The 21,680-nt window shown below is 57.3% G+C and overlaps 8 protein-coding genes across 8 annotated transcripts; 6 read left to right on the forward strand and 2 right to left on the reverse strand.

The window, feature by feature from the left end:
• Window positions 1–2,242: 2,242 nt before the first annotated feature.
• On the forward strand, window positions 2,243–4,230 carry CkaCkLH20_03900 (elymoclavine monooxygenase; the record flags this gene model as incomplete). Its single annotated transcript, XM_038886619.1, has 8 exons — window positions 2,243–2,477; window positions 2,537–2,597; window positions 2,654–2,918; window positions 2,991–3,197; window positions 3,274–3,603; window positions 3,660–3,770; window positions 3,834–3,994; window positions 4,056–4,230. The coding sequence occupies 8 exons, from the start codon at window positions 2,243–2,245 to the stop codon at window positions 4,228–4,230; spliced, it is 1,545 nt and encodes a 514-aa protein (XP_038747869.1).
• Window positions 4,231–4,890: 660 nt separating this feature from the next.
• Window positions 4,891–6,241, forward strand: CkaCkLH20_03901 (uncharacterized protein; the record flags this gene model as incomplete). Its single annotated transcript, XM_038886620.1, has 2 exons — window positions 4,891–5,489; window positions 5,563–6,241. 2 exons carry the CDS (start codon window positions 4,891–4,893, stop codon window positions 6,239–6,241), a joined length of 1,278 nt encoding a protein of 425 aa, XP_038747870.1.
• Window positions 6,242–6,430: 189 nt separating this feature from the next.
• On the forward strand, window positions 6,431–7,174 carry CkaCkLH20_03902 (uncharacterized protein; the record flags this gene model as incomplete). The annotated part of the gene is made up of 1 exon (XM_038886621.1): window positions 6,431–7,174. One exon carries the CDS (start codon window positions 6,431–6,433, stop codon window positions 7,172–7,174), a length of 744 nt encoding a protein of 247 aa, XP_038747871.1.
• A 151-nt stretch (window positions 7,175–7,325) lies between these two features.
• CkaCkLH20_03903 (uncharacterized protein) lies at window positions 7,326–8,681 on the reverse strand (the record flags this gene model as incomplete). Its single annotated transcript, XM_038886622.1, has 3 exons — window positions 7,326–7,686; window positions 7,752–8,127; window positions 8,192–8,681. The coding sequence occupies 3 exons, from the start codon at window positions 8,679–8,681 to the stop codon at window positions 7,326–7,328; spliced, it is 1,227 nt and encodes a 408-aa protein (XP_038747872.1).
• Window positions 8,682–10,315: 1,634 nt separating this feature from the next.
• On the forward strand, window positions 10,316–11,590 carry CkaCkLH20_03904 (uncharacterized protein; the record flags this gene model as incomplete). Its single annotated transcript, XM_038886623.1, has 1 exon — window positions 10,316–11,590. One exon carries the CDS (start codon window positions 10,316–10,318, stop codon window positions 11,588–11,590), a length of 1,275 nt encoding a protein of 424 aa, XP_038747873.1.
• A 2,979-nt stretch (window positions 11,591–14,569) lies between these two features.
• On the forward strand, window positions 14,570–15,817 carry CkaCkLH20_03905 (UbiD family decarboxylase; the record flags this gene model as incomplete). Its single annotated transcript, XM_038886624.1, has 1 exon — window positions 14,570–15,817. The coding sequence occupies one exon, from the start codon at window positions 14,570–14,572 to the stop codon at window positions 15,815–15,817; it is 1,248 nt and encodes a 415-aa protein (XP_038747874.1).
• A 367-nt stretch (window positions 15,818–16,184) lies between these two features.
• Window positions 16,185–17,750, reverse strand: CkaCkLH20_03906 (uncharacterized protein; the record flags this gene model as incomplete). Its single annotated transcript, XM_038886625.1, has 1 exon — window positions 16,185–17,750. One exon carries the CDS (start codon window positions 17,748–17,750, stop codon window positions 16,185–16,187), a length of 1,566 nt encoding a protein of 521 aa, XP_038747875.1.
• A 1,272-nt stretch (window positions 17,751–19,022) lies between these two features.
• On the forward strand, window positions 19,023–21,597 carry CkaCkLH20_03907 (uncharacterized protein; the record flags this gene model as incomplete). The annotated part of the gene is made up of 2 exons (XM_038886626.1): window positions 19,023–19,079; window positions 19,135–21,597. 2 exons carry the CDS (start codon window positions 19,023–19,025, stop codon window positions 21,595–21,597), a joined length of 2,520 nt encoding a protein of 839 aa, XP_038747876.1.
• Window positions 21,598–21,680: the final 83 nt, after the last annotated feature.

The raw sequence follows: 21,680 nt of genomic DNA on the forward strand, positions 1-21,680 counted from the left end.
CGAATATGCAGCACCCCCATGAACAATGGGTTCTCCGAGCGGAGCGAAGATCAGTACCTTGACTCGCCATTCTGTGGTTCGGACAATAGTCGCCGCCTCTCTCGCTTGCGGTGACGAAACCCGCGCAGCAGCCAGTGGGTCACTTCCCGGTCTTCCCAGGCTTCCTGGTCCGGTCACAAGGGCAAAAGGGACAAGGAAGTCGGGAACACATCACCAAATGGCATGGATGACCCGGTCCTAACGCAAGTCGAAACTCAATTTTTCAACTTGACAAGTCCGGGGGGCCTAGACGGAGCGAAAGCTGACATATATTTACCAAACGGGGACAGGTCGATGGACGTCGTCGTGGTAAGCATCAGAGTCCTATCTGCAATGTCAATCCCGTGCATACGAGCTTTACGCAGTTCGGACTGCAGAGCCCACCCACCCAGCGCGATAAAAAAGATGTTTTCTCAACCCTAACGCATCCTCAAGCACATCATGTGACATGACCGCGGCACTTGGGTACGTGGGGTTATTGGCCAAAGGCGGCCTCGAGGTCCGCATTTGACATCCGGGATATCCCTCTCGGAGCCACCGACTACTGGCCGTTGAGGAAACGGCCAGATCCATCGACGCATCTTAGCCCCTTGCGCGTCGTTGGAGAGTTGATGTAACCCTATTATCACAAATAGCAATCATCATATTTGGCAGAAAACCGGCGAGGTAGGTTAATGATTATCCGGGCCAAGGTGTAGAGCGCGTCTCAGTCCCTGCGTCCTCTCGGGAGCCAGGAGACACGCGGAAGAACAAAGACATTGTGCTGGAGCCCGGGATCACGTCCTCGGGTTACCAATCTGTCCGTCTTCGCATGCCAGGCAAACCCTGGCATGCATCCTGCGTGACTCCCGCAAATGGAAATTGGACAATCGTCCCGACCCGTAAAGCGGTCCTGCGAGTTCGCGGCGAAGTACGGTTCGGTAGTCAGGAAACAACCCACATTCCCCCTCCGGAGCCAGCCCCGCGAATTGTCAATCGCTGCGCAGCCTATGAGGACATTGCCATTCCAGATGCCGGATCGAAGTAGGGTAGGATCTTCCAGCTGTAAGGGTCTCTTGACGCCTCCAGACGCCAGTCTGTGCCAATATTCTGTGCGCCAAGCCGAACCCCAGGAAAGATGTGAAGACGACCTCTCGTGGTCCTTTCTGGTTCCCGCCTGGAGGGGTCGAACCTGAATATCAGGGGCTGGTTGCATCGTATCACACAAGAATAACCAATGAGACACCACGCGAACAGTTCAGAAGAGCCATCATATGTTCTCTGCCGCCCTGCTGTCCGATGCTCTCATGCAGTTTGGCGGAGACCTGTCGCTGAAGAACTCCAAGAAGGAGCACTGGAAGTGGAGCGTGTCACGAAGGGGACTATCAGACGATGCTGCATACCTAGGGCGGTGGAGCGTTGCCACAAAGGATCGTGAACAAATTCCGCGCTCGAGGAAGGATGGCCGCCTTTTGACAGATGCAGTCCGTTTCAGCGACATCTCATGTAGAGGATGCCCGGGCAGCACGGGGGCCGAAGGACCTGGTATCAGATAAAAAATGGACATGGAAACCCTGTGTAATCGTCATCAAGTCGAACGAGGACCGGCCGTTTTCCACAACACGTGGCAAACGGATCGAACATTCGCAAAAGCATTGTTCAAAGTTTGCTTTGGACACCGATCATCGACTGATCGGGGCGAGCCTCTGCTTTCAAGCGAAGCTGGCAGGTCAAACAAAGCCCTTGTTCTCGTGTGTTTGATTCCATGTCTGGACCGGGACGGCAACGTTGCCTCAGGACGGGAAGAATCGAACGGCACACCAAGCGCCCCACGTTAATTTAGCGGTGAGGGCCATGGCGACAGTGCCAGGATGCGAAAGCGGTCCCGCAGATGTCCTGCATATATATATTATAGCTCCAGGCCCCAATAAAGAAATAGATCGACGATTGGTCCGATGAAGACGCCATTGCCGCTGTGCTGTTGGAAGTTCAACGGTGCGTTGGCGGGATCTTTCCACGTTTGGCGATAGTATCGAGCAGACCGGACGACACGTGCGAGAAGGCCATAAGGCAAGCGAAATTCGCAAATCTCGGGTGTTCTCTGCTTGGTCTTCTCGAGCCTCCGCGAGTCGTCGTTTCTCATTTCTTCCTTTCCTTCTCCACGCACTCACAACATTCGCCTCGCTTCGTCGCAGGTCACGTCAGACTTGCTCCGATCCCCAAGATGGCCCTGAAGCTCCTGGGACAGTACGATCTCTTGAGCGAGGCCCCGCGGATTTTGGCCGTGGGGTCTGTCGTCTATGCTCTCGGACTCGTGGTCTACAGGCTTCTGTTCCACCCCCTCAGAAATATCCCTGGCCCATGGTACGCTGCAGCCACTTACTGGTACGAGTTCTACCAGGATGTCATCCTTGATGGCCATTACATCAAGGATTACCCCAAACTCCACGCCAAGTACGGTGAGGCGATATTCCGTTGTCTGGACGCGGCGATAGCATCAACTGACGATGCTGCGAAGGACCTGTCGTGAGAGTATCACCAAGTCGAGTTCACATCAGCGACCCGGACTATTTCAAAGAGTAAGCCTACTCTTGGAAAACTGTTGCAAGAGTCATTCACTGACAAGCCCTGGCAGAGTCTACGGCAATGGCACCAAGTACACGAAAGACCCTGATTTCTTTCAGAGCGGAGGCGGCATCAAGTATTCCATCATCATGTTGATTGATCCTGAAGCACACAAGCAAAGGAGGAATACAGTCAAGTCGTTGTTTTCCCCGAAACAGATGGACCAGCTGGCCCCTATTGTGCTTGATGTTGTGAAGAGAGCCATGGCAAGGGTTCAGAGAGCATATGAGAAGGGTCAGGCAGTGAGCATGCAGCCCCTCTGGCAAGCAGTAACGGTGCGTCTCTCCAGTTCTCAAAGTTGATTTTCTAGTTGCCTGTGAAACCGTAACTGACTTGAGATTCTCCAGGTTGACACCATCATGCCTGTGCTCTTCGACAGACATATGAACTTGGTCGATCAGGACGAGGAGTTCCCGCCGTTTCTGGATATCATGGAGAAGTTTGCAGAGAACTTCCTCATTACCAAGCATTTCCCCTTCCTTATTCACTTCGCTTTAGCCATTCCCATGAGCATTGCACAGAAGGTCCTACCTGGCTATGCCCAGTTCCGCAATGTACGTACAACACACGACTCGAAATTTCCCGGGCCCAATCAGGATATGCCGAGCTTTTGCTAACGTAGTCATGCAGCAATGTTCCGAATGGATTGGTGAGATCGAGGAGAAACAAAAGACCGGCAACGACACTGCCGCCGATGGCCGCAGCACGTATTTCGATCTTCTCCTGAACACGAAGAACACCAAGATGTACCACAAGCTCACCCGAGACATGCTTGTCGATGAAGCCTTGGCGCTGTGTTTCGCCGGCACCGACACGACCAGCTTCGGCTTGACCTTCGGAACCTACTACCTGCTCAGCAACCCGGACAAGCTTCAGAAGATGCTTGCGGAGCTGAAGACTGTACCGACGAACGCTGAAGGTCTCTACGAGTACCGTGAAGTGTGCAAGCTGCCTTATCTTGTAAGTGATCTGATGTACGATGAGATCTCACATTAACTGACCACGTTCATGTGCAGAGTGCCACCATCAAGGAGATTCTTCGTCTTTCATCACCTGTTCCTGGAATCATTCCCAGAAGAGTACCCGCGGGCGGTTCTCATGTCGGTGGAAAGTTTCTCCCAGAAGGCGTAAGTCATTTGTTCTGATGCCCTACTTCCATGGACGCACTGTTAACGCAGCACCCATCGCAGACAACCGTATCTCAAACACTCCGTACTATCCATGACAACCCAGAGATCTACCCCGAGCCTGAGAAGTTCATTCCCGAGCGTTGGCTGGGTGAGGACGGCTGGGCGCTGGAAAAGTACTTTGTTCCGTTTAGCAAGGGCCCTCGCTCGTGCTTGGGTATGAAGTAAGTCTTTTCATTCCGCAACCTTGCCATACCGACATGTCCGACTAATTCATCACCAAAGCGTCGCGTACGTCGAGATGTATCTCAGCATCGCCAACTTCTTCACCCGCTTCAACATGAGTCTCTTCGAGACTGATGAGACTACCGCGATATGGATCGACAGTGCTGCGGCCCGTATTTGGAAACCGATCAAGGTCAAGGTTGACTCGATAAACGGCGAAAAGGTCTTGTCATAGACATCTCGTGCTGTAACACCATTCGAACTAGTTCCGGGTTCTCTTCGCGCGTTGGAGAGAAGTTCTTGTAAGATGATTGGACGGTAATAAATAATTTCGCGCTGTAGAACATCATGAAGTTTGGTCCGAAATGAGAAGAGTGCGCACCGAAAGCTGTGGCATGAGATGAGATGGCGAACATTGAGCCTGCATGAGATGAGACTTTAACGCTCAGTTGCCCGTTTTGCCGATCGACCATACAACCCCTCATTTCTTTTTTGCCCTTTTTTGCACCACAGGCTCGGTTTCTCAATCAATGACTTTCTTCTTCACTTCTCACGCACCTGAAAATTGTCTCGGATCCATCTCATTGACGATTCGCGGGGTTCGAGGCAGAAAAAGAAATGTTCGCGTTACTCAGCCAATTTCCAGACGCGTGACGCAATGCGCCCCTGGACCCACCGGCCTCGGTGCAACGTCTACCTTTCGCCATCTTCCAATTCACAACACGACATGAAAACACCTTATCCTAGACTCGCCGCAGTTGAATCAGTCTATAAAGACAACGCTCAAATCAATAGTAAGACATCACACGTGATTTCGCGGTAGTTCGAGCACTGATCATGGGTCCAGGCCCCACATCGTGAGACGCTTCGGTGTCTACGGACCCTTCTCCCCGCGATGGAGCCTTCAGACAAGCATTGTGTGTTTTGCGGTTTGGTCGGCGAACACACCGATGAACACTGCGTTAGCCAGGAATTCAAACACAAACGCAATCAGGGCTATCGCATGCTAGATGCGTTCAACGGCAGTGTGGACCTCGTCCAGAATCTCGGGGCGCAGGCTGGTACGGCGAATGACGAGCTCCGCGATGCCGAGGCTTCCGTCGTGGAACTGACCAGGGCTCTCGCGGCTGCCAAACAAAAACGCGACCGCGCGAGGAACAGCGTCAAAGCCATCGAGAAGCTGATCGACGACGCAGCAAACCAGTGCGACTACGTCGGCGAAGCCGCGTCGGAAGCGGCGACCGAAATCATACAGTTGGCATTCCATCTTCTTGATGCGGCCATTGGGCCGCCAGGAAGTGGCGACAAAAGCAAAGAAGTTGTTGTTCAACTGGTTAACGAAGTAGATGAAGCTTTGGCGAGATGGGAGGACGTTGCCGGGACGGCCAACAGAGATGGTGCGGCGCTAGCCGATGACTTTTCTGCGACAGTATTCAAGGTTTCGCGGGGCACGCGCACCGCAGAGGAAGAAGACTCCGGGATCGGAGCATCTGTGTCTTCGATCTTCGGGCATTCGACGGAGCCGTCGTCGTCGTTTCGCTCGGCATCCCGCGAACTGGGGACTCAGCAACCTCTACCTCAGCAATCTCAACCTCAGCAGCCTCAACCTCAGCAACCTCGAACACCCCAACCTCGAACACAACAACCTCAACCACAACAACTTCAGCCTCAGCAACAAAGTCAATCTCGACCACAGTCATTCGTCCAACAACAGCCAGCTTCGCTGCAGTCACAAACCGGATTTGGTCAACTCCAACAGAGTCAGCCAGCACAAAGCTCAGCGGCCATCGCCTCTGAATCCAGCCGCTCAGTCCTATGTTTCTCAGCCTCAGCAGAGCCCCTCACAGCAACTGATAGGCTACAACCCGCAAGATTACTTAGGCAAGCAACACCAGCGACAATCCCAGTATAAGTACTTTGTGGCGCAACAGTTCTTAGCCGAGCAACAGTCCTTAGCCCAGCAACAGTCCTCAGCCCAACAACAGTCCTCAACCCAGCAACTGTCCATAGCCCAGCTTCAGTCCTTACCCCAGCAACCGTACGCAGACGGGTATGACTCCTTATACCAGCAACAGGCCCGGTATCAGTGCGCAGTCGAGCAAGGGTACTTAGCCCAGCAACAACCGCAGAATATTCATGTGAATCTCGGGCCAACCCAAGGACAGCAGAGCCAGCCGCAGCAGCAGAACCAACAACCGCAGGTTCAACAGCAGCAGAATCAGCAGCAGAATCAGCAGCAGCAGTAGCATCAGAACCAGCAGAATCAGAACCAGCTGAACAAGAAGACAAATAACAAAAACAAGAAAAATGAGAAGCAGAATCAGCAGAATCAAAATCAGCAAAATCAGACCCACCAGAATCAAAGCCAAAACAGCCAGAAGCAGCAGCCGCAGCAGCAAATTGGTCCTTCGACAGTCGCAGAGCCAGTCGGAAAAATGCCTTGGTGGGATAGGAAGAAGCACATGCAGAACAAAAACAACTGGAGAACAAACCCGTACCCGGTGCGCGAGTCTCCCGCCGGGGCTCGGTCCGACGAGGCGCGGGTGAAGGTGGAACAAGAACCGGACATCTGCGACGAGGCGAGAGAGGCCAGGTTTTTCATCGACACCAGACGTGGTGGAGTTCCTGTTCATCACGAAGAGCCCAGCGGCGTTCGAGAACAACCTCGAACACGGAGCGGTGCGGAGGAGCGCACCGCTTTCAACGGTTTCGCGGAGGAACGACTGATACAAGAACAGCTCGGGCATGAGCGTCTGGAACCCGGGCTTCAGGAGTTTGAACCTGGACATCGGGAATTTAAACGGGCGGATTATGTGGAGACGGAACGGTGGACGGCGTACAGAGAGCCTGAGGGCGGCGACGGCGACAGCGATATGTACGACGCCGATCCTGATGTGCAAACTCCCGGTCATGAAGATGAGGAATACGAAGATGATACAGTTGGCACTATCATAGTGCAGCAGGATTCGATGGAGGGAGAGCATGAAGAGGACCATGAAGGGGAGCAGCACCTGAGTGGAGGAGAGGACTACATAAGTGTTGGAGAAGAACCCGTAAGTGAAGGAGAGGGACACTTCGATGAAGCAGTGGAAGAAGTGAGCGAGGAAGAGGAGCCGCCTGCTCCCACACGCCGAATTACACGAGGGTATCTACGCAGCTCAAAGTCTAACGCGGCTTGATTGCCGGGCTTTTCTTTTGTATGTACATGTACTTCTACCATTGGTAATCAGATAAATATCGAAATACGATTACTAGCAACCAACACTACATAATTCTTTAAGATCAACTCGGGTGTTATTCGTCAGTGCTCTATTTCGATGACCCGTCTTTCTAGTCTTGCCCTTTCAAAGCCTGCTCGATACCCGCATAACCGCAGTTGTAGTCCAGCTTGGACAACCTCTCCTCCATCGTAGCATTTCTCGCCTGTTTACGAGTATCAAGCAGGATCTTCGCAGCCCTGGGACGTCGGACCTTGTCGATCGTCTGAAGCACAGAGGCGATTTCTTCGTGGGACATACCCGGGCGAAGAAGTCGAAGGCTGTCCGCATCCTCAACGGCCAAGTTCGCACCTTGGCCCTGGAGGGGCGTCATGGCATGCGCGGCATCGCCGATGAGAATGGAGCGCCCTCGGTTCCAGTTGGGGAGAGGATCCAGGTCCTGAAGATCCCAGATTTTGATCTCAGTCGCCACGCTGGAGCAAGTTGACTTAGTATTGAATATCACTGGCAGAGTGCGACGGTGCGTGTTGGGACTTACTTCATGATCTTGAGAATCGGCTCGGGAAACCCTTTGAAAATCTCCATCATCTCTGTCTTCGACCCGTCTGCGTACCACGACTCCGTCACGTTCGCTCTGCTGTCCGGCATAAGGCAAAGACAGGAGAAGTTTCGGTACTGGTGATTTCGGAAAGGATAGTGAACGACCACGCGGTTAGAGGCGTCGCCGGCCAGAACGAAGTTGAGGCGGTTGTCGTCTTCGCGCGAACCCCACCACTCTGGGAGGCTACCGAGAGCCTGTTTCGCACTCTCAGACGAGACGGCGATGCGGAAGAGAGTGAGGCCGGTCTTTTTGGCGGCGTGGGCCTTGTCTCCCGTAATGCGATGCCGAAGAGCGGAATGGACGCCATCGGCGACTATATTTTGTTCAGACCAGCACGTTGAAAACACCCACTCGAGAGCCCAGGCCGAATAACTCACCGACAACGACGTCACCCGCAACAGTCGAACCGTCTTCCAAAGTGACAACACCAGCTTCGGGATCCAAATCAACAACGGGAGTATTGAGAACAACCTTAGCCGGCTCGCCTCGTACACCAGGAATCTCCCCTTCAGGGGCGGTAGCCAGTCGAAGCAGCTCGGCCCTGAAATCGGAACGCTTCATGAGCAACATGTCGCCGCCGTAGCGGCCGCGAAAGTCGATCGGGAAGTCGTCAAACTGGTTGCCGTTGATGTCGAACGAGCGGTACCCCCGACACGCGACGGCGCCGACGCGGTCTCCGCTGAAGCCGACGGTTTTGAGGATTTTCTCGCCGTTGGGGTAGATGCTGAGGCCCTGGCCGTCGGTCGCGACGTCTTGGCTGCCGCGCTCGTAGACCGTGACGTTGTGGTGTTCGCGGAGGGTGTTTGCTGCTGCGAGGCCTGCTAGGCCGGAGCCGACGATGATTATGTTGAGTTTTGACTGCGTCATGTTGCCAGTGTTTGAATGCAAGGAAAAACTGATGTGAGCTTTTAGGAACAAAATGAGAGATTGAGTACTTGTTCAGGCTGCTAGAGATAGTATTGAATTGTCATCAAAGACTTGGCGTTGTGTATATTTCATAGACTTACAGCATGTCACTGAAGCCTGCGTTCGACTTTCGAGTTTACGGCGTCGGTCGATAAATGGAGGCCGAAGTGAACTCCACCAGGTCCATCGCGACGGTCGCCGATGACGCTTTGAATCGGGAGTTGTTCCTGCATTGTTACTCATGTCCCGGCGGGATAAGGCCATAAAACCACTACTGCCTAAGAGGTATGGTTGCCTTCTACCTCATGACATCTCATTGGTCAACTTGTGTTTCGCAGCAGCCGACGGGATTACCACGCAGATGAACTTGACCGCCGACTTCGCAATGGCTACACGTATGTTCAATGAGTTGTAGTACATCCGTGAAGTGAGGTAGAAATGCGTGTCATACATAGGAGCCATCAGAACTCAAAGCCAGGAAGGTAGGAGCGTCAAGCAGATTAGTTGGCACCGACAAGGCCTTATTTGGCATTTTCTAATGAACTTGATCGTATCTATATCGATAACACGGAACCATTTATACATCTTTGTAAAGACTCAAGAATGCACATTTAGTGAGGCTCATTCTCAGTAGCGCAAATCGTTTATGGTTAGGCACACTTATGCTCAATAGCGGCAAGCCAAGTCACTTTCAACTCTGATGGAGAATTCAACTGCCTTCACTATGCTCACTCAACTACATAACAGCGGTTTATAAGGAAGCTTTCAGCACGGAAAATCTCACATCACACAACAGCCGGACTACTCCAATTTGCCCACTAAACAAAGATAAAGCCAGGAAGACTCAAACTAATTCCGTCGACTTGCTTCGAAATGATTTGGCACATGCCGGGAGTTTCTACGCTGTAGTCATGAGAAATGAGTGCCCCATGATAAGAAGGAGCAAGCTATAATGCCACGCGTGTGTTGAGGTGACATGGCTTAAGACACGAATTCGGAGCCAGCTGTGTCGGGTCCGTGAGTGGGGCCGATACCCGAGTACCCGTATCGGCCCCGCTTCGGCACCCGGGATCGGCGTACGGTGACAATAGCGCCAGCTCCTCGTCCGCCCGCTGCCCAGGGAGAACAGGAATCCGGCGTGATCATTGCCCACCCGATGCAGGGATATCTGAGTCAATAGTTGAGAGTGGTTGGCACAAACATCAAAACTCCATGGTAGAAAAAGCAAGGAATTAGGTGTGCTTCCCCCTTGAAAATGCCGAAACTATGTGGCAGCGTGCAAGCCAATAGTGTGCCAGCCCCTGGAGACCGGCGCCATGCCCGCGCCCAAGCCGCTAGCTATTTAATTACGGGCGCGGGCCCCCCCTTTCATACGTGTCGCGTCAGGCTCCCGGTCGCGTCACGTTCCATCTCACTGATCGCCGCAGACCCGACCATCTTGACCATCTTGCTTGATATCTGCTCTCGACAATTGCCCCGCGATCCGGCTGGAGCGGAATTCTGTGCGCGATTGACCGAATCTCTTTCTCTTCACGCCGATAAGTAAAGGTAAGGCAGCCGTTTGTTGCTGCTGATACGCAACTCACGCGAACAAGATGGATCCTCTTTGGGTACGCACAGAAGATGACCCGAGAACTTGTCGTGCATGCGGCCGTTCCGGAAAACACGAAGAGTACACTTCATATCAGTGCGCCGTCTTCGACAGGAATGCCGCCCGCGCAGGGCTGGTCCTCGCCGAGAAGGCATATTGGCAAAACCAAGAGATGAGAGGCGACGCCGCCGTTGTTCTCACACGTCTCATCAACGGACTAGACAACCAGGACGCGATGATCGAGCAGCTGCGCGAGGCCCTCGCCATTGCCGAGACGCATCGAGTCGAAATGGATGACGCGCTGAGGCTGCAAGAATCCGCCATCAAGCACATGGACAGGCAGTCGATTACCCTGGTCGACAGCATCAGGGCGGCCAAGAAACGCTTCGACGACGAGACGAGGGCGCTCTGGCGAGCCGGCGAGAGAGACTCTCTGTTTGACGGGGACATGGGCGACGATGAGCGTGTGCATGCCCGCGAGGCGCAGTTCTGGGACTCGGAAACTGAGTGGTGGGATGAGGAATGGGATGAAGACGACCCCGAGGACTTGCGTCCCGCCCAGGAACGGCGCTATGATGATTGGACGACTCAGTATGAAGAGGAGAGATGGGAGAAACGGGAGGAATTGGGTCGCGACTATCGTCGAACTCGTGGACGACTTTTTAGAGGGTTACGTCAAGCCTACGAATCACGGAGGAATCACCGAAACGCTGGCGCCAGAGACGGAAATGCGAGAGGAAGCCACGGCAGGGTCAAACAAGAGGAGGAGGGCAGCAGACCGCCCCTGCCCGCGAGAGACCCAGCCGACGGAAGGCAGCGCATGGCGAGCGAGCAGACGCGCAGGCGGAGCAGGGTCGAGGCGTGGGCCGCGGGCGTGCAGACACCGACGCCAGGCCCGTCGGTCAAACGGGAGGACTACGAAGAAGACGACCTCACGGATGACGACGACGACGAGGACGTCTACGAGGACGACTGGGACGAGGCGGAGGCGGAGAAGCGCGAGGGGTATTCGCTCCCGCCGCTCGCCGGCGTGCCGCCGGCTTTCGTGAAGCGCGAAGAGACCGCGGACGAGGTCCTGCCCATCGCCGTGGACGCCTCGGACCGGGCGCAGGTCAAGCAGGAGTCGGAGCCGGAACCGGACCCGTCCAGGATCCAACGGGGGAACAGCAGCCGCCATTTCGGAGGCGGGCCGGCGGCCGCTGAGGCCTCGACTGCGTCGGCGGGCCGACCGCAGCGGACTACGAGACGGACACGGAGGACGCAGCCTTACCCCAATTGAGAGTCTTGAATGTCGCGAGATCCATCATGAAGAATGATGATGAGTGCTACGGTGTGTGCCGAAGCCAAAAGCCGGAGAAGATGCGAATCCAAAATAGTGCCAAGCGCCCCTCACGGATCAATCTCGATCTTTTCGGCTGAGTCGGCCAAGAACGAAATGAACAGCTATCTGCTTCCTTTCAGCTTTATCACTCTCACGTCCATCCATGGATACGGATTTAAATGCGACGCGACCCCTGCGAGTCATGCGATGTTGTTACATTCCACCCCCTGAACGCGAATCTCATTTAGTTACCCGGTCTCCCACCTCTGCGTTTGCCGTGGACTTCCTATCCATAGACCGCTTTCTCTCGTCACCAACACCAAGTCTTGTTGGCCCCCAGCGTGCAACTCTTCCCCAGTCAGAAAGAATCCGCTGTCCTCGGGTTCCAGTGCAATCGACCGACACGATGCAGAGAAGCGAAGTACTGGACGCGGGTGCGCAAGCACTTTCGACTTGATTTGCCGCCACTGGAAGACCATCTTCAACCTAGGGAGCCACCCAGGAGTCCCTTTCGCAAGACGCTATCCAGTCCGCCTCGACTTCTGCAAAGCAAGGCTAGGAAGCCGCACACGTCCAACCAGTGCTGCTCGAAACATCGCGGCACCTCTTTGATTCTAGCTAGAATCAATCCGCCATACCCAGCGAAAGCACGTCCCGTGGGAAAATGCCAGAAACACAAGAACAAGACGGTATCAGTCCAAGCCGCCGCGCTGGACGGGCTAATCAGAAGCCGAGCGAAGATGCCGCGGAGGACGCAGAAGTCGAAGATGACTGGGTAGAGATGGACGACGACGACAAAGACGGATGGATAGACACGGACGATGACGACGAAGGCGAAGAGGACGCGGGCGAAGGCGGAACGGAGGATGCAGTCGGAGAAATGAGATGGCTGTGCCCCGTACCCGGTCACGGACGCGACTGTACATGTCCCGCCCCATCCACGCTACACCTGAGTACGCAGACGTCTTCAGGCAGGCGTTCATTCGCACGCAAGTGAACGAGATGCTGGCGTCATCAGCCGGGCCCCCGGCCGACGCCGCTGAGATCAATCGGCGGATAGATTCTTCGAGCAGACCGTACAACAGATCGAGATGAGGATGAACGAGGAGGACTCCGGGGCGGAGATGACGGACGGCGAAGGTGCTGGTATCGGAGCAACCTAGCTGCTCTTGATGTTTTGCTTGAGGCTGTTGGGCTTGGGCTCGGCGAGCTGGACTGTATGTAGCACGAAGGCATGAGAGATAACACTGTTTTGGTTCATGTTGTGGAGGAGAACTTCTTGAGATCCGCGAGAGTGCTACGTTATGTGAGACTCTTTTTTCAATCAGCGAATACTATTCTCTGTGTCATGATCTATCATGATGAGTATGTCTCGTGTTACAGCGACCAATGACTTCTTTGTCCGGATGTCCGGTTCCAATCGGGCGGCGCGGGAACGGGAGCGGCCCGGACGCAACGGAGCCCCCGCGAACCCGTAACATCCGCACCGTCGCACCCGGCGCCGAAGGACCATGACGCAACAAGAAACCGAGAAAGGACACTGTGCGCACTGTCGGCCAACATTTGTACAATGACGGAGTCGATTTATGAACAATCTGCGGAGTACCGATACTTCGGACCCACGAACCGTTGGGACCTCTTCTCCTCGCCGCGGAGCTACCCCTGTCGATACAAACCCCTGAGAAACAGGAGCTCTCGTTTCCTGGGCGCCGCAGCCGAAAAGTCAGAGAGAAACAGCTCCGGGGGTGAGAGGAGAGGAGAGTGAGAGAATCCCGCCGTATCCGTTCATGGCAAAAAATGGGTTCACCTGAAGAGGCTTTCCCCTTTTCGGTTGCAATCTCGGTGGAGAAGACCAAAACTCGTGCCCCTGTCTGCCGTTTTATGTAATGATGCCCGCCCGGTTTCTGATGGATCCTCATGATTTTTTGCTCTCTGGCTGAGCAACCGTGAACGGCTCATCTTCATGTCTAAAGTTATGAACGAATCGGCATAGAAGCCACGCAATGAAACAGTGGAGGTTCTAGAAGTTCCCGGCCGGCTCAGGGTCGCAATTGCTGCCGGCACCGACGAGTTGATTACCAGGCCGTTGGGAGAGCTCCAGCTCGACTCGTAATCCCCCCTCGTCATGCATCGCGTGACAGTCGTGAAAGGGAGGGTCGGTGAGGTAGAGTTCGTCACCGCCGTGTCCGCAGCTGGATGCATACGCAGATGCGAATAGTCGGTCAGGCATAACTCTGAGCCGTTTTTATTCTTAGCCAGGCATACGCACACGTATGGATACCCAACGACGATGAACCAACTCTCATTCGAACCCAGGTTTCCGGTATGGAGTCAATATCGCTAACTCGAACCAATATCCACCACGACCCCTGACAAAGAAACGGGGTCACCGCAAATCTTGTCCCCAGCAAATTGAGGCAGACAGAGGATCGTGACCCTTTTCTCACGCCCAGGCTGATTCTTGGGCCCCCCGGTGATTTCCAATTATGTTGTACGTATTCGTACGGCGAGTTTGCTTTTTGACCTGACACGTCCCCCCCGACCCGACCCTCCCCTCGACATGCCCCGTCCACCTTTGGATCCCTACATTTCTTCATTCAACTCGCTCCTGTCGTGATACCCACTTGGAAAAGGAGATCTTTGAACCACGCGGGACGGAAAAAACAAAGGTGAGACAGCATTGTCACTCGTGCAGGGCCCGACGTCTGGTCCCGGTATGGGGTAATTGAGGATTCACCGTACTCACATTGACATAGCCACAACGGGGTCCCGGGGACAGGGAAGCACACCAAGCTTGATCACAGATCAGATCAGATCTGTTTGTCATTTGGGGGGAGGAACAATCACCAAGAAAGAGGCAGCGGAAAGCCGGTCCCGGAGTAATCAGAGAGAAAAGGAGGCATTGACCGCACGGAGAGCCCGGAGATCCCAAAGCAAATGGACCCGGACGCCTGCCGCAACTGCGGCCACAGCGGCAAACACGTCGTCTTCCTCGACCACCGCTGCGCCATCCACGAGCGCGACGATGCGGAGCGCGACAAGCTCCAGGCCGACGCGGCCCTCGAGCGCGCCCGCGACCTCTGCGAGTCCTCGCTCGGCCTCATGAAGCGCCAGATGCAGGAGCTCGAGGACGCCAACGAGGCCATCGACGCCCTCGCCGCCGCCCTCGCCGCCGCCGAGGACCGCCGCGAGAGGGTCCGCAGGGACCTGGGCACGCACGGCGACGTCTGCCTCACGGCGCGGTCGAACCTCGAGGCCGCCGAGGAGATGGCCATCGCGGCCGCGGGGCGGTATTTCGAGGCCGGAAGGGCTGTTGCCGCGTTGGAGGAGAAGGAGCAGCAGCAGCAGCAGCAGCAGCAGCTCTCGGAGCCGAGTTCCGGGGTGCGGGATCCGATGGAGGAGGACGAAGAGGAGGCGGGCGGCAGAGTTGAGGAGGACGCAAGGAGGTGGCAGAGGTCGAACGAGAGGTTCTGCAAGTGGCTCAGGCAGTCCGAGGCGCAGAGGCAGATCATGAAGTCGTCGTGGACGAAGCTGCGCGTCGCGGAGAGGCTGGCGAGCGAGGGTGTCGACGACGAGCAGGTCGCGCGGCAGAACCGCGTGCAGGAATGGGCCGAGGCGCGGAGGAGGAGCGACGTGCCGCCGGAAGAAGACGCGACGTTCAACACCGAGGGCGGGGAGTCCGAGCCGCCGGCGCCCGTCGTCCCGGTCCCGCCCACGCCGGCAGCCACACGCTCTGGCGTCATAAGAAAACCCGCGCCCATCAAGACGACGCGCGGACGGAGCGGCGGACGAGGAGCGGCGGCGGCGGCGGCGCAGCCGGTCACCGCGCCGCCGTCGCCGACCAAGACTACGACGACGACCACGGGACGGCCGCTGAGGACGGCGAGGAGGTTGGAGAGCCAGACGAGGTCTGAGCCCGCGAGGCCCACGACCGCGACGAGGGCGAAGAAGGAGCCCGTGACGGCGAACCAGAAGGCTGCTGCGGCGGCGGCGGCGAAGACGACGGGGCGGACGACGAGGGCGGCGAGGACGGCTAAGACGGGGGCGGCGGAGGCGGCTGCCGTTGCGGCCGCCGCGGGGGCGAGTGCCGGGTCCGGGACGTCCGGGAGGCCGCAGAGGGTTACGAGGAGGAAGTCGAGGGTGCAGCCGTATCCGCAGCCGCAGGCTCAGCCGAGATGGAAGTAGGAGGGTGCGGTTTGTGAGAATGTGAACGTCGAGATCGTGGGGAGTGATTGGAAATGTTGTATTATTATGCGTTCGTCGGCCGGGACTGGAGAGACCGGATGGCGTCGCGGGCATCGGGATGGGGAGTCGGGGTTTTTGTGTCTAGATACCATTAAAAGACTGAATCTTTTCATTTGTTCAATGCCGATTCCATCCATCACATGAGTTGATAAGCACAAAATGGTGAACTACAAGTCACCGATGAGACTCCATGAAAGCGAATATGCAGGCCTGTGGATCAAGATAAGGAAGATATGTGAGATGCACGATTACTGTGCAAAATGTCGTCATTCCAAGCCTCTATCGCGACATACATCCCAATCCAACTCTAAAAGAACCTCCACACCGAGTCCGCGCCCCTCCTCTTCTTAAACGCGCTGTACCACTTACACAACGGATACATGACGGCCATCACAAACGCCCAATTGAGAAACCAGACCCAGAGGTTGTCGACGCCCTCGGCAGGCCTCCCATCCGGCGGCGGCGGCCGTCCCGTGTCGTGCCCGGTGAGGCTCACCAGCAGCACGCACAGGCTCATGAGGATGAACATGTGCACGACGTAGAAGAAGAGCGCCGAGGTGCCGTACGCGAGCAGCACGGGCAGCCACCTGGCCGCGCGCGCCGGCGGGACCGCGGCGAAGAGGGCGAGGAGGAAGAAGGTCCCCGCGAGGGTGAAGCTGAAGAAGGCGAAGTCGGGCGGGTACTTTACGATGTAGAAGAAGGCCGCGGGCGAGGTGAGGTACGGGTTGGCGTCCGGGTGCGCGGCGTGCTCGGGCGTCTGGAGGCAGCCGTCGGAGAGGTTGCCGACGCGGAGGACGCGGGTGAGGACGAAGAGGACGGAGAAGAAGAGGCCGGCGGCCGCGTTGCCGCAGATTTGCGTCGAGACGGACAGCGGGCGGGAGACGATGACGCGCGCGTAGAGGAGGCCGAGGATCGCGAAGGAGAGCCAGGCGAGGGGCGGGAAGGGGGAGACGACGTGGGGGCTGATGACCTCGAAGAACCAGAAGCGCCAGAAGTCGTTGGCGGGCGTGGCGTGGGTTGAGGTGGTGCAGGAGCCGTTGGTCTCGGAGAGCCAGTGGTTCCACCAGATCGTGACGAAGGAGAGGACGAGGAGGACGGCGTTGTGGACGTGCCACGAGATCGTCTCCGCGCGGCGCGACGGCTTGGTCTCGGAGGGCGTGTGGTGGCCGGCGTGCTCGATCAGAGGCGTCCTCTCGCCCCCGTCGTCCTTCACGACGAAGCGGTCGAGGAGACGAGCCAGCGCCGGCTCCGTGGCCGCGACGCCGAGCCAGAGGAACCCGACGAGGACGTAGTCGACGGCCAGGGCGACGAGGATGACGTTCATGAACCAGAACTGGCCCATCGTCAGGACCCAGCCGAGGACGACGGAGACGAGGGTCAGCACGGCGCCGCGGACGACGAAGTGCCGGGCCATCCGGGCGGGAGACCAGCCCAGCTTGGCCCTCGAGCGGCCGAAGTAGACGACGCCCATGCCGAGGAGGAAGGTGAAGCCGGGGGCGCAGAGGTGGGAGAGGGTGCGGATCACGTAGCCGAGCCACCAGGTCCAGGAGTGGACGACGAAGGAGTCGCGCTCGCCCTCGTCGGGCCCGGTGGAGTGGCGCCAAGCGTTGAGGCCGACGGTGTTGTGGTCCATGGCCATGAAGAGCATGAGCAGGCCGCGGAGGAGGTCCGGGGCGAGGGCGCGTTGGGGAGACGGGACGATTGGTTTCGGGGGCGGTGATGGGTTCAGCTGGGAGCCGTAGGCGTAGCCGTTTGAGGCGGTTGTCGTGGTGGTGGTGGTGGTGGTGGCGATGGCCTCCTCGTCGTTTGTCTGGACGGCATCATGGTGAGGTGAATGGCCTGCTGAGGGCTCATTCGAGCGTGTCGGTGCCATCTTGGCAAGTTTGCGATTATCACGGGAAGGGCATGGAAACAAGGGAGGCGGCGACGGCGGGAGGAGGGAAGAGATTTATGGAAATCCGAGGGCGGCCTGCTGGCAATTAGTCAAAGTCCGAGCCGCGCGGGCAATGTCTTAGTGCGACGCGGTGGACTTTTCGCGGCGGATCGTTGCATTCTTGATGACGTTGGATACTAATACGAGGCCCATGGTCTTTTGTTGGAGGCGGACTTTGGGATGACTCGGGGTTCAGGGGAAATATGTGTAATGCATAGGGCTGAAGGACCCATTCATGGAAGACGGAGCCGTCTGTTCTACGCGGACTTTGAGTGTGGGAAACCCAGTGTTATCGAAGAATTCCTGTCTTCCTAGACATTAGGGCAATGGTTCCCGTTGAGACTGATGCAGATATTGGCATCTCGCTCGGAGACTTATGAAAGCCAATTGATACAAAGAATGCGTGAGACGGACGAATATGAAGACCGTTAGACCCGATTGCTTGGTTAAGTTGCCGCTGACCATCAAAGGTCCGCCGCTTCGAGCGAATTAGCCGATTGAAAGGATGCAAGGGGTAATTAGTCCAACTTGGGATGACAGTCAGCGCCAGCGAATCCTCCAGAAATTCGCCTAGTTCACCTTCTTCGATATTCAGAGATTACCCCTTAAAGTTCTCTCATCTGACTTCCCCAGCAGATCTACCACCTTTTGACGATTGTCACAACAACTGTTAGTACTTTGGAGTTGGCTTTGTATGTTGGAATCAATGAGCTAGTAGATAGTCCGGGCTACTCCATGCTATGAATAACATCAACCGAAGACTCTTCCACCACTCGTCGCAGATTCTTACAAACTACCGTTAAGACAAAGACCCGACCGGAAGCAAGTCCATCGGGGCCGCGTGCTATCAACACCGGAGCCTCTTCCCGGCCCAGGTTCCGAATGCCCGGGGTCCGGCAGGCACATCTTTCCCCGGCCGTAATAATCTACAAACATCCATTGGCGAGAACGTCCGGAGTACCCTGTTAGCGCCAAAGTCGTCATCTTGCATCCCCTCACTCAGAATGCGGAGGACATCCGCGACTCTGGAGCACCCCCCAATCCCTCAGCGCCCGTTCCGAGTTCCGACCTCCGTGATGCTCCACTTCGGCATCACTGACGGCTTGCGATCGCGGGGTGAATAAATGAGCCCCCATGGGCCGTCGTCACGATGCGATGAGGCTCTTGAGAGGTCACTGTCGTCAATAACATATTCGTAAAACATATCTGAAAATGGCGGAAAAAACAGACATCGAGGCTATCCTCAAAAGCCTCACCCTGGAGGAAAAGGTACAACATCCCCTTCCTTCCTCACTCACATCCATCACGAACTAACGCCTCTCAGATCAGACTCCTCGCAGGCCGCAACTTTGTCGAAACAGGCGACGTCCCCTCCAAGAACGTCCCCGCCATCAAGACCACAGACGGCCCCAACGGCACCCGCGGCGCCGCCATCGACGGCAGCACAAAGGCCGCCTGCTTCCCGGCCGCGTGCAGCATCGCCGCCACCTTCGACCGCGCCATCGCCCGCGACGTCGGCCGCGCCCTCGCCCAGGAGTCCAAGGCCAAGGGGGCTCGATGCCTCCTCGCCCCCACCGTCTGCATCCACCGCCACCCGCTCGGCGGCCGCAACTTCGAGAGCTACAGCGAGGACCCCTTCCTCGCCGGCAAGCTGGCCTCGGAGATGATCCAGGGGTGTCAGAGTCTCGGGGTCTCGGCGACGATCAAGCACTTCGTGGCCAACGAGCAGGAGACGGCGCGGACGACGGTCGACGAGACGATCTCGGAGCGCGCGCTGAGGGAGATTTATCTCAAGCCGTTCGAGATCGCGGTCAAGGAGGCCAAGCCGTGGGCTATCATGTCCGCGTATAACCTCGTTAACGGCACGCACTGCGACTCGAACGAGTGGTTGCTGAAGGAGGTTTTGAGGGGAGAATGGGGGTGGCAGGGCCTGGTGATGAGTGACTGGGGCGGAACCAACTCCGTCGCCGCGGGAATCAAGGCGGGACTCGATATCGAGATGCCCGGCCCGCCGAGGATACGCAAGCCCGCTGCCGTTCTGGAGGCTGTGAAGAACGGGGAGGTGACGGAAGATGTTATTGATGAGAGGGTGCGCACGATTCTGGAGTGGACCGAGCAGTTGAACGGGTTCAAGGATCCGACCATCACCGTCGAGAAGGCCATCGACCGCCCCGAACACCGCGCCCTGATCCGCGACGCCGGCGCCAGGGGTATCGTGCTCCTCAAGAACGAGGGCGGCATCCTCCCCCTGACGAAGGAGAAGGTGAAGGGCAAGAAGATCGCGCTCATCGGGTACGCGAAAGATGGCCTCGCACACGGCGGCGGCAGCGCGAGCGTCAACGCGCATTACCGCCTCCCGCCGTGGGACGCCCTACACGCCGCCTTCGGCTCGGACGTCGAGTTCACCTACGCAAAGGGCGCGCACAAGGAACGTCTCCTACCGCCGATCGCCCCCGACGGCAGGGTCGGCACCATCGTCGGCCTCGACGGGCGGCCCGGCTTCAGCCGGCTGTTCTACGACTTCCACGGCGCGGAGGGCGCCGAGCCCGTCTCGGTGCTGCACGGGTACCCGAACTCGGCCTACTCGCCGCTGGGCTCGCAGGAGTCGATGTGGAAGACGCTCGACGTCGTGGGCGACTTCACGCCGTCCGAGACGGGCACGCACTACATCGCGTGCTCGGGCATCGGGCCGACGCAGGTCTGGGTGGACGACGAGGTCGTGTTCGAGCAGAGGGGCAACTGCGCGGACCCCATGGGCGCGCTGTTCCTCGCGGCCAACGAGCCCGAGATCAAGCACGCCTTCGAGGCGGGCAAGACGTACCGCCTCCGCGTGCACAGCGAGCCGCCGAGCAAGATCGGGTTGGAGATCCTCGAGGGCCGGACGGGCGTGAGGATGGGCTTCGCGTTGGAGTCCGACCACGACGCGGACCTGCAGGGCGAGGCGGCGAGGGTGGCTGCGGACGCGGACCTGGCGATCGTGTTCACGGGACACGATCCGCAGTGGGAGACGGAGGGGAGAGACCAGGAGTCGTTCCATCTGCCCTGCGACCAGGACGGTCTCATCGAGGTTGTGGCCCGGGCGAACAAGAACACCATCGTGGTCAACTCGACGGGCGTCGCGGTGGCGATGCCGTGGCTAGATAAGATCTCGGCGCTGGCGCAGTCGTGGTTTCCGGGGCAGGAGTGCGGCAACGCCATTGCGGACGTGCTCACCGGCGCCGTGAATCCCGAGGGCAAGCTCCCGGTCAGCTTCCCGGCGCAGTTGGAGGACGCTCCGGCGCACGGGAACTTCCCGGGAGAGCGCGTCGACGGGCAGTTGAGGGTCACGTACGAGGAGGGCGTGTTTGTGGGGTATAGGCACTACGACCGGGTCGACAAGTCCAAGGTCAACTTTCCCTTCGGATACGGTTTGTCTTACACGAGTTTCTCGTTCACCGGCTTCAACGTGACCAAGAAGAGCGCGGATGAGTTTGAGGTCGTTCTCGAAGTCACAAACACCGGGGACCGCGCGGGCGGTGCGGTCGTGCAGGTTTACGCCGGCAAGGCGGCGCCGTCATCGGACTCGCCCCGGAAGGTCCTCGTGGCATTCGACAAGGTCCGCCTTGCTCCCGGCGAGAAGAAGACCGTCCAGCTCTCGGTGTTGGCGAAGGACTTTGCATCGTTTGATGAGGCGGCGCGGGAGTGGGTTGTCGAAGCTGGCGAGTACAACTTCGTGCTCGGCGAATCCGCGGCGGAGCCGGTGGCGACGGTCCCGGTCGGCGTGGAGCGGGTCACGTACCGCCGGTGAGGTCCGAGACCCGGTCACAAGACACGGATGGGACGATGTTTTGCGGTTTAGATACCAGGTAGATGATTTAGATTTGCCAACGA

This window comes from Colletotrichum karsti (assembly GCF_011947395.1).
Source record: "Colletotrichum karsti strain CkLH20 chromosome Unknown Scaffold10, whole genome shotgun sequence".
NCBI classification, from domain to species: Eukaryota; Fungi; Ascomycota; class Sordariomycetes; order Glomerellales; family Glomerellaceae; genus Colletotrichum; species Colletotrichum karsti.